At 52.4% G+C, this 16,743-nt stretch overlaps 1 protein-coding gene across 2 annotated transcripts in view; it reads right to left on the bottom strand.

Annotated features, from left to right (window-relative positions):
- Window positions 1–16,743, bottom strand: part of LOC144254498 (protein KIBRA) — a 156,237-nt gene that overhangs the window by 36,612 nt on the left and 102,882 nt on the right. For both annotated transcript variants that reach the window (XM_077797745.1, XM_077797744.1), the window contains exons 10-15: window positions 12,222–12,311; window positions 10,694–11,229; window positions 7,807–7,915; window positions 7,254–7,337; window positions 6,481–6,567; window positions 5,308–5,500 (exon numbers count right to left, since the gene is read on the bottom strand). In XM_077797745.1, the coding sequence (XP_077653871.1) occupies window positions 5,308–5,500; window positions 6,481–6,567; window positions 7,254–7,337; window positions 7,807–7,915; window positions 10,694–11,229; window positions 12,222–12,311 (1,099 nt within the window). The remainder of the gene's footprint in view (window positions 1–5,307; window positions 5,501–6,480; window positions 6,568–7,253; window positions 7,338–7,806; window positions 7,916–10,693; window positions 11,230–12,221; window positions 12,312–16,743) is intronic.

The following is a 16,743-nucleotide window of genomic DNA, read 5'->3' as shown; positions in this document are numbered from 1 at the left end:
GGCTAGGGGAACAAGCAGTCTCTCACTTAGCAGGTGGGAATAGAAAAGGGCTGAAACCCTAGGAAGGGAATTTGGCCATATGTAGCAGAAATACAGATACATTTAACCCTTTGACTCAGCAATTCTCCTTGTGGATGTCTGGGCCACAGACAGTCGTGCATAAGCAGGGTAAATGGGAAAATAACCCATGAAAAGGAATCTTCATTTTTTACTTCTTTTGTAGTAGCAGAAGATTTCAAACAAGTCGGAGGTCCAGCAAAAGGGGACTGTTTGAATAAAGTACAACCTCTCTATACAATGGAAGATTATGTAGCAGGTTAAAAAATTAGCGCTCTTTGTGCCGATGCAGAGATGTCCAGGACACATTGCTAAGGAGAAAAGGAACACGGTGCACAAAAGGATGCCATGTATAAGCAAACATCCCAAAGAAATGGTATACTGTTTTGTGTATTAAAAATGGAGAACATATGTATCTTTTATCTATTTCTCTATATATTTTTTTGGGGGGGAGCTGGGGATCAGTACCCAGGACCTTATGCATGCTAGGCAAGGGCTCTACTGAGCCACAGCCCCAATACTTTTTATTTTGAGGCAGAGTCTTGCTAAATTGCCCAGGCTGGTCTCAAACTTGGTGATCCTCCTATCTCAGCCTCCCAAATAAACCAAATAAAGTGGGATTAGAGGCATGCACCACTGCACCCAGTACCTTCTACATACCCTTCATTGTACCATGTTTGAGGCACAAGGGGAGTGAGTATGATCACATGATCATATATGAATCAAGAACTAATGGGAGGTAAAGAAGAAACTGGTCAAAATGGTTCCAGCAAAAGGTAGATGGTAGAATCGGGGATGGGGAAAGAGTGGGGTTTCTTATTAGTGAGATTTCCATACAGTTTTCCTTGGAATCATATAAATACACTCCTTATGATAAAAATAAACTGCAACCAATGGACAAATCAGATATAATGTCATAAAGAAAGGCTTCACTGCAAGTTTCTCCTTAGCGGGAGGAACCACAAACTGACTTCAATCATTGCTCAGGTTTTACTGCTTCCACCACTCTTTTTTTGGAAAGCCCCGGTTAGATCTGGGATTTAGCTCACCTTCCTTCCCCTCCTCTCCCTCACATTAGTGGCTGTGCCCGTGGCTGGTAGAAATAGCAACAGTAGTTTGCAAAGAGGGCCTGCAGCCGGACATGGTCAGGGATGGATCCCAGGATGCAGAAGGGGCTCGTCAGTCCCCCTGAGACCCTCCTGCTTTCTCCTTCTTCAGGCTGAGTGTATCTAATCCCCAAACCCAATATCCAAAATGTTCCAAAACCCAATGCTTTTTGAGTACCAGTGTGATGCCACAAGGGGAAAAATCTTTGTTCCATGCACAAAATTATTACAAATATTTTAAAAGATTCCCTTCAGGTTAGTTGTAGGAGGGGTACGTGAAACATAAAGGAATCCTCTCCTTAGACTTGGGTCCCAACCCCAAGATATGTATATGAGAAACGTTCCCGGTCTCAGGCAATTTGGATAGGGATACTCAACCTGTGTCAGGATGGAGTGGAGTGGAGGACGGGCTGTGCTACATTTGGGTGGATAAAGGTGATTTCTAGGAGAGCAGTGCTGGGGGGGTGGGGGACACCAGGCTGACACTTGACTTGCCTGGCACCTGCCTCCTCATTTGGAAAAACAGAGAACGGCTCCTACCTGCAGGCTCCCAGGAGGTGGGGGAGAAGACAACAAAAGTGGGAGACCAAAGAGGAGCCTGCTGCAATCACTCAGGTGAGCGACGACAGTGGCTTAGGCCGGGGGGACATGGTTGGGTTCTAGGGATCTTTAGAAGGTGAACTGCACAAGATGGGGTGGGAGAACAAGAAAGGCCACTGTGTCTGGCCTGAGCAATGGCCTGAGGAATAGGTTGCCATTAGCCCAGATGGCAAAGACACAGGGAGGCACATCAGCGTGCTCTTGTGGCCACGCTGGCTTGAGGTACTCTTGAGATGTGTAAGAGAAGATGCAAATAGGCGCTTGCAAATCTGAGGTCTGAGGTAAGCAGAGACCCAGGCTGCAATCACACCTGGCAGCGTGTTTGAAGACGGGGAGAGTTCACCAAGGAAGGGACTAGGAAAGCGGAGATCAGCTAGGATGGAGCACTGGGGCCCTCGGACATAGGTCAGGGAAATGAGGAAGGGTCAGCAGAGGAGACCAAGAGAGAAGCCAGTGACATGGGAAGAACACCATGAAGGTGAGGTGACAGGGGAGCCAGGTAAAGAGAAAACGTGGAGGAAGATGGAGCAGGCAACGGGCCACACGTTGCCGGCTGTTCAGAGGATGAGGGTGGAGAAGGAGCCACTGCACTGAGTGACTGGGAGGTCACCAGTGACCACGAGGAGCAAAGCACGAGGCCAGAAGCCCTCTGAGATCGGGTTCCAGAAGGAAAGTGATCTCTTTTGTCTTCTGCTATAAAGAAGAGATGGAAATGGGACAAAAGGGGTTTTGCTCATTTGTTGTGAGTGGAAGAGAAACAGCAGCACGCTGCAACTCGGGGAGGCTGCGCTCAGTAGGGGAGGGAAAGCTGGGGGTAGGAGAGAGCAGAACAATGGTCGGGTGATGTCCTCGAGGGGGTGGCTTCTGGCAGGAGTGTGGAGGAGCCCAGAGGACAGGCAGAATCAGCCACGTGGGGGTGGAGCCGGGGCACTCGGTTCTGCCTCCTCTCTCAGGGTGAGCGTCTGCGCACAGGTGGGAATAAAGGGTCTGGGAGATGCAGTCTTGGGCTGGACAGCATCAGATCATGAGAAGTCAGCCCTGTGTAGCGAGGTCGTGTGCATGGTCTGTCCAGCCGCGCACAGGTGGGGAGGTCGCTTTAGCAGGGCTAGGGTTTTGCCAAGTGAAGGAGCGCCAGGGGAGCGGTGGTGATGTTCCCCATGGGACCTGGGAAGCTGGCTGCCTCTGCAGGACCTGAGCTGCCCACACTGGGCTCAGCAGCTGAATAACAGGGAGCCAGGGACCCTGAGATGCCATCCTTGAGCATCTGGTGGAACTGCCACCTGTGGTGCTAGGGAAGGCAGGCACATGTCCCTCTAAACCCATAATCTAGGTCTGGGGACATGAGAGCCCTTACAATAACCCTGAGAGGCATTGAGCAGAATTCATATTCAAATCTACGCTGTCTCTCCACGTGCAGGACGAGCTGGGCAGGTGACTTAGCCTTTCTGGGTCTTGATCCCATTTCTGCAAAATGGAGATCATGGGTTCCTTATCCGAGGGGCTGGGTGGGGAACTAAATGAGACTCTGCACACATGAAGTTCTTGGCCCAACAGTAGACTCGCAGACAGTAGTGCTGGCCCATTAAATGCTGGAACCTGACTGGGGATTCCTCCTTCCCGGCAGTGCAGGGAGACTCCACGTGGGAGCAGCAAGCCCGCTCTCCCTCTCGTCTCACTTCCTCTCCTCCTCCAGCCACCAAAACACGACAGCCTGACACTCCACGTCCGCACTCCTGCGGGAAAGGAGGTTTCCCATTGGCCACAGGCAGAGAGAAGCCGCAGTGAGATGAGCGCTTTGGCTGCTGCCATGGCAACCAGCGATGGCCAGACTTCAATTAGGAAAGAGGAATAAAAGGGATCCACTTAGGAGAAGAAAATAGGGTTGGGGCTCCTCTCATGTAGGAATGCCCAGGCTCAGGAAAGGGCTTCACTGCAGGTCTGGATCTGGAAAAGCTTTCTGTTCTCTCGTTCAACATCCACCACGCTTGCCAAACCCTTTAAGCCACCATCCCCACCTGTAGCTCCAGGGAGCCCTGTGCTGGCAGAGACAGCACATTGGGGCTGGTGTGGGTGGGCTTCACAGGGGAACGTGCCTGGGTTCAAATATGGCCCCTGCAACTTTCCAGCCGTGTGATCTCAGGGAAGGTCTTTTACTTCTTTTAGCCTGAATTTCCCTACTGATATACAGTACCTACCTCATTAGATTGCAGCGAGGATCAACAGAGAGAATGCATGCCAGGGACTTAGCTCAACGCCTGCCTCATGCATTTCATCCTATGTACACCTGCCACCGAATTATTGTTAGCATTGGTATCACCATAAATGGCAGCAACCCTGTTATGGACCCCAGCTGAGCAGGAGAGAGGTGGGAACTCATGTCCAGTGGAAACTGAGTGAGTGCAGACACTGTCCTACATCCTTGCTACACAAAGTGTGACCCAGGGCCTAGCAGCAATGTCACTCCCTGGGGGCATCTCCGGCCACACTCCAGAGTTACTGAATCTGAATGTGCATTTTAAGCAGAGCACCAGGGAACTCAGTGCAAAGTTTGAGAAGTGTGGCTTTAGTGCTTCACTGAATCCAGGAGAACAGCTTGCTAAGGAAACAGCACAAGTGAGATTTTACAGATAAGGAAACTGAGACCGAGAAGTAGAGATTCTCAGGTGATGGCTGGGATGGGCAGGCCTGATGACCAGGCTGAGGACTGACATTCCCTGTGGCTCCATAGTTCCACCAGAGAGGGTGTTCCAGCAGAAGCAGACCCAGGCAAGGCTGGACAGCTAAGATGCTCCTGCTCCAGTCAAAGGCCTGTATTCACATCAGATGACCAGCCTGTCAAGGAGGCGGGGAAGACGGAGAGGCAAACACAGCCCGCATGGCTCCTCTGCCCCGGACCTACATTTGCTCCTCTCACCTCAACCCACATTGCCAACACGGTCCCTGACAGCTTGTCTGAGTGTCAGCCGTCCGAGCTGGCTCCTCATCTAAGGGATTATCGCAGGGGCTTCCAGCACTCAGCATGGAGGAGTGGGCATTTAGGGGACCAGCAAAAGCCTCATCTTTAACGAGAACCGACCACGTATCAGGCACTTTGTTGTTTCACATGTACCGAATCCTCATGTAACCCTGACGATGGGCGTGAGGGAGGACTTATCTGCATTTTATTAGCAAGAAAAATGAAAATCAGAGATGTTTTAAGTAACTTGCCTTACATCACCCAGCTATACAGCAAGTGGTAGGTGGGATTTGAACTTATCTGTATGACTATGTGTTTCTTGTCTCTGAGGCTGGGAAGTAAAACTGAGGCACAGGGCTAGCATCGTCTAGGTCCTCTCAGGTCCGTTATGCCACCTCACCGGAGAGGAGCTCCCCAACGTTCCCCATGCAAACACCTCTGCTTGGAATCCAGGCTTGACCCACACCACAGCCTGTCTCTCCTTCCAGCCTTCTCAAAGCTCAGGGTGGACTGGTCCCCAGAAGGACTGAAGGCCAGATGGACGTACGGACAGACAGACAGATGACAGACAGAAGACGCAGCCCTCACCAGGCACTCTTCCACGTGGCTCCTGTTGGTGGTGCAGACATCGACTCGTAAGGTCTTCTGGTGAAGGGCTTGGTAGGACGCCGACACCCAGAACATCTCGTTGAACAAGAGGGTGTCCGAGGCGTCCAGGGGCCGGGTCCTGAATAGGCAGGTGGTGCTTTCAGAGCAAGGGAGGATAGCCACGCGGATGTTCCTAAAAGGGGACAGAACCGCCAGGGAGGTCGGGTCAACCTGGATCTGAGGCTGATGTGCGGGTTCTCAGCTGCTAAAATCCCCCAGGAAAGCGCAGTGGAGCAGGCAAGCTGGGGGTGTTGTGCAGGGATCTGCGAGGGATGCCTGTGACCACTGGGCAGGGGGACCGTCAGGCCCCTCATATAGAGAAGGCAAAGAGCCACAACCCCTTCCGAGGAGAACTTGAGGATTTGAGCAAAACCACAGACGTGTTGATCCTCGGGGCCAGACCCCCGCCCTCTAGGCACTGTCCCAGATACCCCTGCAGGGGTACCAGCGAGACGGGGAGGTTGTTTGTCCTGCCACTGTTTGCACAGGCAAAGCCTGGAAGTGACCCAAGGGTCCAGTCTTGTCTTCCTTCTGCTCTGTTGGCTTTCCCACCCTCCATCTTTCTTTCCCCATGTTCCACCCCAATGGGGGCTAGAAGTTGCCCCTGCTGCTGTCCGCTAGGCCTCACAGTCTATTTACAGGAGAAAACAGGTATTCAGGTGAGTGCGAGGAAACTAAACCCGGTCTGCAGGGGGAGGAGCAACAGGGAGATGGCAGAGGTGTGTGCCATCCCGTCAGCCTCCAGGGAATACCCAGTCACATCCTGGCCAAAAAAACTGGCATCAACTCTGAAGAGAGGGAGGCTCCTTTCTGGGTAGAACACTTGAGAAGACAAGCAGGACTGTGCCCATTCTTGGCTGACGTCCTGAGGGGCAGGGTCCATGAAGGACCGGCTCACCACCCCATCCTGAGGTAGGTACCCAGGATGCATTGGGGAAGGAATGGAGACTGCCCACAGCCGCTGGCCATGGTGTCTGTAAGGGCATGGACAGGAGTAACACTTAGCATCATGGTCCCATGCATGGAAACCTGCAGGACAGAGAGGAAGAGTGTCCCCAGGGATAACCAGAGAGGGTGAGGAGAGAACACACAACCGCCCAGCCACATACTCACACTCTCTGATCTTGCAGCAGGCAAAGAGCAGAAAGGTTACTCAGTTGGATGATTAATATTGCAAACTGTTTATTCTTCTCATCATACCTGAAGTGAAAAGGGGCAAGAGCAACACCTATTAGTAACACACCTCTCTCTCTCTCAATAATAACAAGATGTGGCTATTGGCTGGTGGGAACTGCGGGGAACCGGGCCACACAGACCTAGAGCTACAGTGCCATATAAAGAGGCAGGTCTGGAGCTGTCAGTCCTCTGAACTTCTAAAGAGAGGCCAGAAGTTTATGGGCAGTTTTCTGATACTGAAATGCTAGCAATTAATTCCTACTTAAAAAATATGGAAGTCATTTTCATTAAGAGGAAACCACGCTTATGTGGGCCGTGCTCCCCCTACCCCATGTTCAACTTGGATCCAAGTCACTGGAGTCCGAATGGGGATGGACAGATGCCACAGTGACAATGAACAGACACCCTGGCGGGCAGGAGGTCTCAGACCTGGTTCTGGCTCTGCCACTGCCCAGCTCAGGTGCTGGGGCGAGTCACAGTCTTTAGAAACCTGTGTTTCTCAGCTGTAGATGGGGAGCTGGGAGGCGGGGAAGAAGCAAGTACGCTTTTATTTCAGAGCCTCCCTGGTGGTGAACAGTCTCCCCTGGTGAACAGGTCCTGCCGGTTCTGCCCTCCTCCCGAGGCAGCCATGAGGATAAACGCTAGTAAAGGCCGTGGGTGGAGAAGAAGCCCCTGCAGAACCCTCCCTTCTGTCCTCATCTTCCACTTACTTCAGGGCAATCTGAATCCGAGTGGCACCTGCTGCTTCTGATTCATCACTGTCGAATGCAGCAGTGGCTTCTGAAGCACCCAGTCTGAAAGGCACCCGGAAGAGGGAGTGAACTTCCCTGCAGGGGCCCTGGGATAGTCAATTAGACACAGTTCTCTCTGGGAGGTTTTCACCCGGGTCCTCCAGGAGGAACAATGGGGGTGTGCCCAGCAACCCTCCAGACCCCACTTCCACCTCTTTCGCTCTGGGTGCCTCTTAAAGGGCTTCCCTTTTCTAGCACGTGCTTCTCTGGCAGGCACTTTGCAATAGCTGCCCTAGAACTGGATCCCACAAAGATCCCAAGCAGCTCTAGCCCCAGGAAAAACCACATCTGTGGGTTTCTGCAGCTGCATCTTAGGCACAGTCCCAAACGGGGTTTGTGAGGGCAGTGGGAGCTGTCACAAATGACCTCCTGTGCACCTGAGGGGTCGAAGGCTAGGTGCTCCCACAGGCCTGCTTTGCACACCTAGGGGTCAAGCTCCCCAGACACACAGAACCAGCATTCAGGGACCCACCTCTGCACAGAAGCCTCGTACACACCACTGTCCCCAGCCACTGACTCGTCTGACACTGCGGCTGAGACACAGGCCACTTTGAGGCCGCACCCTTGGGCTGCATTCACAGCTGGAGGAGGAGGGGGGAAAAGGAAAGAGAGCAGGGCAGGATCAGACGCCAGGACAGGGGTTGGCCTCACAGTTTTGATTCCCCTCTGTCCCACCAAACTCCAACCACCTCTGAGCTCTGAGCAAGGCCCTGCTTTGCTTCGGAGCAAGGAAAGGATGGTGAATGATTTTACGTTTAACACGCCAGACTCTGGACTCAAACTGTCTGGGTGCAGACACAATTCCACCCCCACAGCTTTACGACCTTAGGCCACAGCTAACCTTTTAAGCCCCAGATTCCTCCTCTGTGGAATGGAGATGGTGACACCTACTCTAGCTACACCCGGGAGGCGGGGAATGGGGGGCAGCATAGGCGAAGTCCTCAGTACAGAGCCTGGTGCAGGCCAAGGGCTCCACCAAGTTCATTACCACTGTCCACCTCTATCGCTATGGCGATGTCCTCTAGGCCCAACCCTACACACTTGGAGCAGAAGTACAGGCCTGACTCCTGAGCAGGAGCAGGCGAAGGATGAGGTCCCTGCTCTCCCCCTCTGCTTCTTCCCCTGAGCACAAGTCCTTGAGTCTGACTGGGGTTTATAGCTAGGTGTGGTGCCACACTATGCACATTCCTTCCTGACCCAAATAATGGGTACCTATGGTAGTTGCAGGCCTGTCGCCAGGTTTAGGGCTACAAAGTTTCTGGCCCTTGTCAGGTGGGGAAGGACAGATCCAGGCCTTGCAACTTCACGGCCAACACTTCTAAGCACAATTGTGTGCCAGGCACCGGGGACAGATGGGAGAAAGGGGCTCACCACATGGCAGTGCACAGAGTTGGGGCACAGTGACTGGGAAGAGGAGGGGTGAGCAGGAGAACAAGGGAGAAGAAACGTGCTGGCATCGGGAAGCGGCTCTCCCAGCCTGCATCCCACGCCGAGCCCAGGAGACCTCCCGCCTTCGCCCCGCGCATCTCCACCCTCCACTAACCCACTTAAGGAGATTAATTTGTCTGCTGACTGAGCAGCGGCCCTAATCGCATAACCTGCTTAGCGTCTGAGCTCTGGCTGGCATCGCTCTCTGTGGGGGAGGCTTCGAGAGATGGCACGAAGGAAATGTGTCCAGCCCCGGGTGTAGTCTCTGGCCCAGAAGCCCCAAGGACACCGTCTGGGAGGGGAGGGGAGTCATTCCCCAGGACCCACCAGGGGTCTGAGTGTCCTGGGGACACTCAACATCAGAGACACCCCTTCAGCGTGGTGAGAGGCACCACCTGTACCCCCTTCCTCTCCAGGGAACCATTTGCCACCTGCTGTAGGCGGAGGCTTGTTTTTATTTTTGTTTGAGAGCACCCAGCAAGACTCCCTTCTTGATGAGGGAACCCCAGGGATCTCTCAGCTCCTTTTCTAAAGCAACCACTGCCACTCAGAGCCCTGGTTAACCAGGGCTGGCTCGCACTGGCTCTTGAAAGTAAATGGACAATTCTGGGCCCAAGAGTGTCAGTTCTGCCCATTCCCGGAGTCATAAGGCTGAGATGGGTCCAGCTTCTCCTGCTTGGCCTCATGAGGAGCCAGGAGCTTGAGCCATTTGCAGACAGAGCTGGGCATATGCTACAGAGGGGACCTGGGCAGGGGCCAATCCTCATTCTGTCACTGTTGTGCAACTAATCTTAAGACAAGTCTTTTAACCTCTCTGTGCCTTGCCTTTTCCATCTGTAAGATGAGGATAATATCAACCCCACTTCAGCATTGTGAGATTAACAATGGGTAAATGTGTATAATGGTCCCTGAATTCTGTATACCTGGGTCAAGGCATCATGGCTACTATTGTGTTTTGGGTATGTGTGCTGCAGGGACAGGGTGCCAGGAAAACTGAGGAGCCCCGGGTGAGCTTACTGGGCACCTGCTCTGTAATGACCATCAGGTCCTGAGCCAAAGGAAATTGGTGGGGCTGGCAAGCACCAGGAGTGTCACACATATAAACACTGAGCTGCCTCCCATCATAGTGGGAAGGGGCATGGCTAGAAAGCTCTTGGGCTCTGGGATAGGCAAACCCTGGGTCCCAATCCCAGCTTTGTTGTTTGCCGCCTGGGTCAGTGGGGGCAAGTGATATTGCCTCTCTCAACCTCAGTTTCCTCATCTGTGAAATGGGCAAAGGAGAAGCAATCTCTTTTACCAGCGTATAGTACATCTTCAGTAAATGTCAAGTACTGTGCTTTGTTATGTAGTTGCTGCAAAAGATAAACTTCTCCTCCTAATGGACCTTCGCTTAACTCACCAACTCTCACTGACTCACAGCTGGCTCCTTTTTGTCATCTAAGCCTCTACTCTCAGGTCACCTTTCTTTGCAACCCAGTGTGAACTGGCTGTCCCTCTCTGGCCTGAAGGCGCTATCACATGCCCTGCATGATGTACTTCTGGGTACTTTCATCTGGATACATGTTCTCACCTGTGTCTTCAAGGAAAACTCAGCTTCCTGAGAACAGGAACTTGTGTGTCTTACCAACTGATCGAGGGACTCGCCCAGTGTTTGGGACGTGGCCTGTCTGCTGAATGCATCTGTCAGTGCAGAATGTGGCCTTCAGTTTTAGTAGGTACTTAAACATCTGTTGAATGAGTAAGTTCACCAAGAGAAAGGCCCGGTGCAGGACCTAGCACATATGGAGCTGATGTGTCTCCTGAATGACTAAATTATCTACCGTATGAAGGCCTGGCATACAGGAAGTGTCGGCCACAGGCACCACAGGGGCCCTGAGCGCAACACATCGCCCCCACTCCTGGTCCCACCCTGCGGACACGGCGCTCCCCACCTTGGCCCAAAGGCTTGCCCTCTGCTCCTGGTTCTTCCAGCCGGTATCTCTCCCGGGTGCTGCTCCCGAGGCTCAGCTCACACAGAGTGGCACTTAGCTCTGGGTCTTCAAACTCCAGTGGGCTCAGAAAGGCATCTCCAGTCAGAAGGGGGTCGGCGATGAGAGGGGAGCAGGGCGGGGACGGGGAGGAGAGGGAGGAACGTGGGGACAGGGAAGTCATGGACTTTGGGGTGCCAGACAGGGAACGCAGGGCCTGCAGGCGGCCACCTCCCTCTGCCTTCTGGGTCTTGGCCACCTCGTCCTCGTGGATAGTGGTGATGCAACCCGAGGGCCGGAAGCCCGTGGTGCCTTCCAGGAGCAGAAGCTCCACCTTGCTCTGCAGCTCCGAGTCCAGCTGCTCAAAGGGGTCGTAGTAGAGGTCAGTGAAGCTGGCCGAGGCGGAGGAGTCCAGGCTGCAGGCGGCCAGGGAGCCCCGGCTGGATGTGAGGGAACCAGGGCTGCTGCCCGAGGACAGGGACTGCATGCTGCTTGAGAGGCTGGGGACAATGAGAACAGGGACAGTGACTACCCAGAACGTTAATGAAGTGGGCCGCTGGGACTGTATGTGAGCGTCGGAGAACAAAGCAGGGCTCTTAGAACACGTGGTCCCACTGGATCCGCTTGGTGGCCACCTCGCACCCCCACTTCACCGCAGAGAAAACACACACCCAAGAAGGCCACATAACCAGAGTGGCAGGGCCACACTTTGAACCCAAGAGAGATGCCCGAAAGTCCACTTTGCCTCCTATGCATTTCTCAATTTTCCACCGGCCACATTGCATTTTCATGATGCTGGGGTTTTTGTTTTGTTTGTTTGTTTGTTTTTTCGGTACTGGGGGGAGAACCCGGGTGCATTTTATCCCAGCCCACCCTTTTTATTTACACTGAGACAGGGTCTTGCTAAATTGCTGAGGCCGGTCTCGAACTCGAGATCCTCCTGCCTCCGCCTTCCCAGGCACTGAGCTTACAGGCGTGCAACTCCGCAGCTGGCCATGATATTGTACCATATTTGAACCCAACCTGAAATATTTCTTACTGTTTTTCTTAAAATCAGCTCACTTTTTTCTACCTTAAAATATTTACTTTAAAAGGGAACCTGACATCCTAAGTGCTATTTGAAAAGCAGTAGCACCTGCTACACAAAGAAAGCAACTGTTTAAAAAAAAAAAAATCTAATAAACACAAAATGCTGGTGTCAATTCCAGTGATACACTGCTGCCCTCCTGAGCCAGGCCGGACCCTCTTGCTCTAGAGCGGAGCAGCAGAGGCCTCTTCAGACATGCCAGTGCCTGACCGGGGCCCTCTCAGTGGGAGCAGCTCAGGGAGGGGAAAGACCTTGTCCCCGCCACCCTCACCACCATTTCTGAGCTTTCACACATCTACATTGGAGCCAGAGAGGACAAGTCAAGGTCAGATCTCAGCTGGGCCACCTGGGAACACTTGCACCTGGCCTTCCCCAGGGGGCCGGTCACCCAGGGCCACCACTCACCTCTTCAGTTGTGAGTGTAGAGCTGCTACCTGCCTGGTGGCCTCCTCCAGCTCTCTGACCAGCTGGTTCCTCTTGCTGTTTAACTTTAACCTGGAGGGAGAGAAAGCACAATGGGAATATGTCAAAGGGATCCGGCTCTTCATGTCCCCCCAGCTCCCAGAAAAGAAGCACCAGCATGTGCTCTTAGGAATGCACACTCAGCCCAAAGACACATCTGCAAGAACTTTCTGGAGGCAATTTCCTACAGTGTTTGGGGAAGTACAGCCTCTACCTATATTATAATATAGGATATATACAGCAGGCAGAGCGATTGCTGTGTTACTTACCTAGCCCCTGTCAGGCACTGTGCTAAGAACCTTGAGATGCAGCCTCAATTTGGTCACATGATGATACTTGTATGTTAAGAATGATTTTTACCACTTTACATATGAGGACATTGAGGCTCATAGAATTAAATAATTGACACAGAGCTACAGAATTAGTGGCAAGAGTGAGGATCCCACCCAGGCATTCCTAGTTCACCTTGTTTTCTCCTTCCTTCCCTGAATTATTATTTTCTCCTTCCCTTCCTCCCTCCCACCCCCCCTCCTTTCTCCCCTTCCTCCCTCCCTCCTCCCCTTCTTCCACTGACCTTACTGAGTGCCTACATCACACTGGATGCTGATCGTGCTACTGGGGATAAAGCAGTGAGTGAAACTTGCTTCTGCTCCTACAGAGTTCCCCTTCTACTGTGGCAGGTGAGAACGGGTAGTAAGAAATACTTAAATACCTAATTAATGCAGTGTATGACAAGGTCCGTGACGGAAAAGTACAGAATAGTAGAACAGAATGTAAAAGGAAACACCCCATTTAGGCTTTGAGCATGTGACATTGTGGCTCTGATTCCTGGTGTTCACCCTTGTTTGTGTCCCCCGTGGTCTCCAGGACCACTTCCCAGACTCCCTTGCCGCTGGGAGGGTGGGGCACATGATGGAGTTCCGGCCTATGGAAGGTGAGGTAAAATCACCTGTGTCAGGCTGAAGTGGTTAGGGTTAAGTGGGACTGTCTCCTGGTCAATAACTCTTGTGGCCTCAAAGGGGAAGTGGCCTAGGTTCTGAATGACCAAATGAATGGGCGCTGCTTACTGGGGATACCCAATGAGATATTACATGAGCAAGAAACACATTCCTATCATGTTAGTCACCAGAGATGTGGGGGCTATTTCTTGCAGCAGTAGAGAAACCTCAGCCAATAATGAGAGATGGACAGGAGCTGGTTAGGGAAAGGCACTTGCCCCCTCCAAGTAAGGTAGGCAAACTTCATTTGCTACACTGAGGACCCCATGGGCAGAGGTGTGCCACTGCTGGCTGCTCCTCCTTTCCTGCCATCGTGCTGGCCTGCTGCTCCCTAAATTGGGGAGCACACCAAGAGCACAGCTCACCCAGCCTGGAGCCTGGAGCAGGGTTCATTTCCATTGAAAACCAAGCTATACCATCTCTCCCCGGTGTGCTGGGCCTCCTTGCAGCCAAGGCCAGAGACGTCTTCAGACACCACTGAGGAGTGGAGAGAGGTGGGTGGGCTTGTTAATGAGCAAGCAGACCTACCTGTAAACTGACAAAAAATACAGCCAGAGCGGTGGGCAGGGCAAGCTCAACCCCTGGTGCTGTTCTCCAAGAGTCCTGCCTGGCAGAGGTGGGCAGCAGGTGGGCAGATGGAACCCATATGGGATGAAATTCAGAATTCTCGGTGGGATGGACAAGGCTAGGGCATCTCCTGACTCACCATAAGAGCAAAGTCCAGAATGGGTGTGAGGTCTGGGGTGCGGAAGTGGGGCTCACGGTTTCTAACAGAACGAGCCACAGAGGCTGTTCCGGGAGTAAATGCAGGTCCCCATTGGAGCCTGGACAGGATGCTGAGGGAACTAAGTTGGCCTGGAGTGGCTTCCTGAGCATGGCGGGGGCAGCCACGGGCAGGTGCCAAGGCTTCCCTCCAGCAGCCTGGGCTTAATAGGCCAGATGGCCTGTGTGTGATGCCTGGCACATGCTGGAAGGCCAGGAACACATCCAGTGTGGAAGCAGGCAGAAGATCCAGCAGGTGGGACTGGAAACCCCACACGCTGAAGCTCAGCACCTGGGGTGCTGGTTAAAATCACAAGAGCCTGCGCCATACCTCAGGCCTGGAGATGTGGTCCCTGGGGCAGGGGAAGAGCCCACGCTCTAAAGAGCACCTGGCATGACTGCACACCAGCTCTGACTGGGGAGGGGGGCGTGTGAGGAAGGAGGGAGGTGGGGCTGGCACCAAGAGTGTGAGAAAGCCTGCGGTTCAGATGGATTTGTGATGGGGTGTGGCAGGAGACATGGGTGGCCAAAAGGCACCTGGGGGTGTTCACTCCTGTTCTCAGAGGCACCTTGAATGGGAAAGGCCATTGTATGAAGTGAGGTTCATATTAAATCCATTGGGATAAGGGTGTGAACAGGGAGACAGAAAACACACTAAAAGGCAGGCAGACAGACAGACAGACACACACACACACACACACACACACACACACACAGGACAGAAGAGAAATAAGCCAAGAACAAATCCAGATAAACAAGGAACTGAAAGCAAAGAGCTACAGGTACATCAGCACTGTCCCCACCATTCCTGTGGGTCCCCTTCCCAGACTCCTCATGGGACACACCTGGCTCCCTACCTTGTGCTCTTTGGCTTCCCTATTATCACATCTCCCCAGGAGGACCCTGCCCTCCAGGACCGGCCACATTCCCTGCTCAGCAGGGGGAGGAGTGGAGACTCTGGCCTCCCTGGACTGGTACATGAACCCTCTACTGCAGAGCAGCCATGGGACTGTGGCTAGATGGGGTGAAGGCCACAATTGGAGCCTTCTGACTGGATAATAGCCTAAAGTGGGCATTGGCTCTGCAACCAGCTTCTGAAGCCAGTTCTGCTGCTCAGTGACGTGGGACAAGCCTCTGATCCTCATCTATAAAAGGGGGGGATTGCTTTCAGAGTGCCTGGGAGCTTTAAATAACATAGAACACAAGAAGGCACTTTTACGGGCTGGGGATGTGGCTCAAGCGGTAGCGCGCTCGCCTGGCATGCGTGCAGCCCGGGTTCGATCCTCAGCACCACATACCAACAAAGATGTTGTGCCCGCCGAGAACTAAAAAATAAATATTAAAAAGTTCTCTCTCTCTCTTTCCTCTCTCACTCTCTCTTTAAAAAAAAAAAAAAAAGAAGGCACTTTTACGTATAGTCTGTCTTAGGGGTTTTAAAGAGAATCAATCTCTAGTCCTAATTTCAGGAAATGAAAATTTTTGATAGCAGGGAAGAGCCTCAATTAACCCTCTGGTCCAGCCACTTGCCTTCACACTATATGATACTTTCTCCTGTGTTCCACTTACCCAGTGACAGGTGAGGGCCAATCATCCATTCCTGTTAGTGGAGGATGAAGGAGAAGAAGTGGATACACTTTGAACATCTCTTTGGGTAGTCCTGATAATGTTCTTGGTGGGAAGAGATTGGCACCAGTGACCCGTCAGGGATCCTTTGAGCCATGAGGGGGCAGGAAGGGGCTCATCAACTTGGTCTAGCAGGCACTGAGCCGCGTGCTACTGGAGCTCACTCAATTGCGAGGATGCTACTGCAAGCTGCTTGCTCCTGAAGGGCCCCTCGCCTGATGATGCAGAGAGAGCAAATGTAGACACTGTTTCTGTGGGGACACAACTGGGCTTCCTCCTCTGATACCCACTGGGAAAAGGGATTCATGTGCTAATCACCTCAAACACACCCCCTCTAGAAAATCACAAGTTATAGAAGAAAACACTGAGGAAAGACTTGAAGACATTGGTACAGGCAAGGACTGTGTGGATAAGACCCCAAAAAGCACAGGCAGGAAAAGCAACGCTGCACAAGTGGGATGCTGTCAAAACAAGAAGCCAAGGAAAAGAACATGGTGAAGGCGGCCTGGATTTAGTTTCAGAAGTCTCTGAGTGAAACCCCTCGGAGGAGAGGGAACACTGCTCTCAAGACTCCAAGATGGGACGAGCTCACAAAACTGTCTCTACGGACACAGGACACGATGCTATCAGAGCAGAGAGGGGAAAAGTGCCAGAGCCAGAAGAGCAAGGAGACACCATTTGCACAGGTGGGGAGCCACAGGTCTCGGAAAAAGGTGAAAACTAACATTTGTATGGAGGAATCTACTGACAGAAGATGGCAGAAAAACCTTGCAGAAGTCAGGTGTCCTGGATAAGCAAGCGGATTCGCTGTTAGATGGAAGAGCACTAAAGAACAGGCTTCAGAATGAAGCGGGAGAAGAGACCTTGGTCACGCCCCTGATGTTGAATTATCATTTGGAATTTCAAGGGGTTCGTGGTGCATACACATCTAAGGCAGAACCAGAGATCACAGGAGGGAAGTCACGAGACATTCAAAAACCAAAAACGCAGCGATGATAACCTCAAACCTTCAGTTTAAGGTTTAAAGCATTGCTTTATATTTGTCTTAGGTTATACAATGTATATTAAATAAAAACTTTGTC

The sequence above is a fragment of the Urocitellus parryii genome, chromosome 1 (genome assembly GCF_045843805.1).
Source record: "Urocitellus parryii isolate mUroPar1 chromosome 1, mUroPar1.hap1, whole genome shotgun sequence".
NCBI classification, from domain to species: domain Eukaryota; kingdom Metazoa; phylum Chordata; class Mammalia; order Rodentia; family Sciuridae; genus Urocitellus; species Urocitellus parryii.
This window is presented reverse-complemented; position numbering and strand designations above follow the sequence as displayed.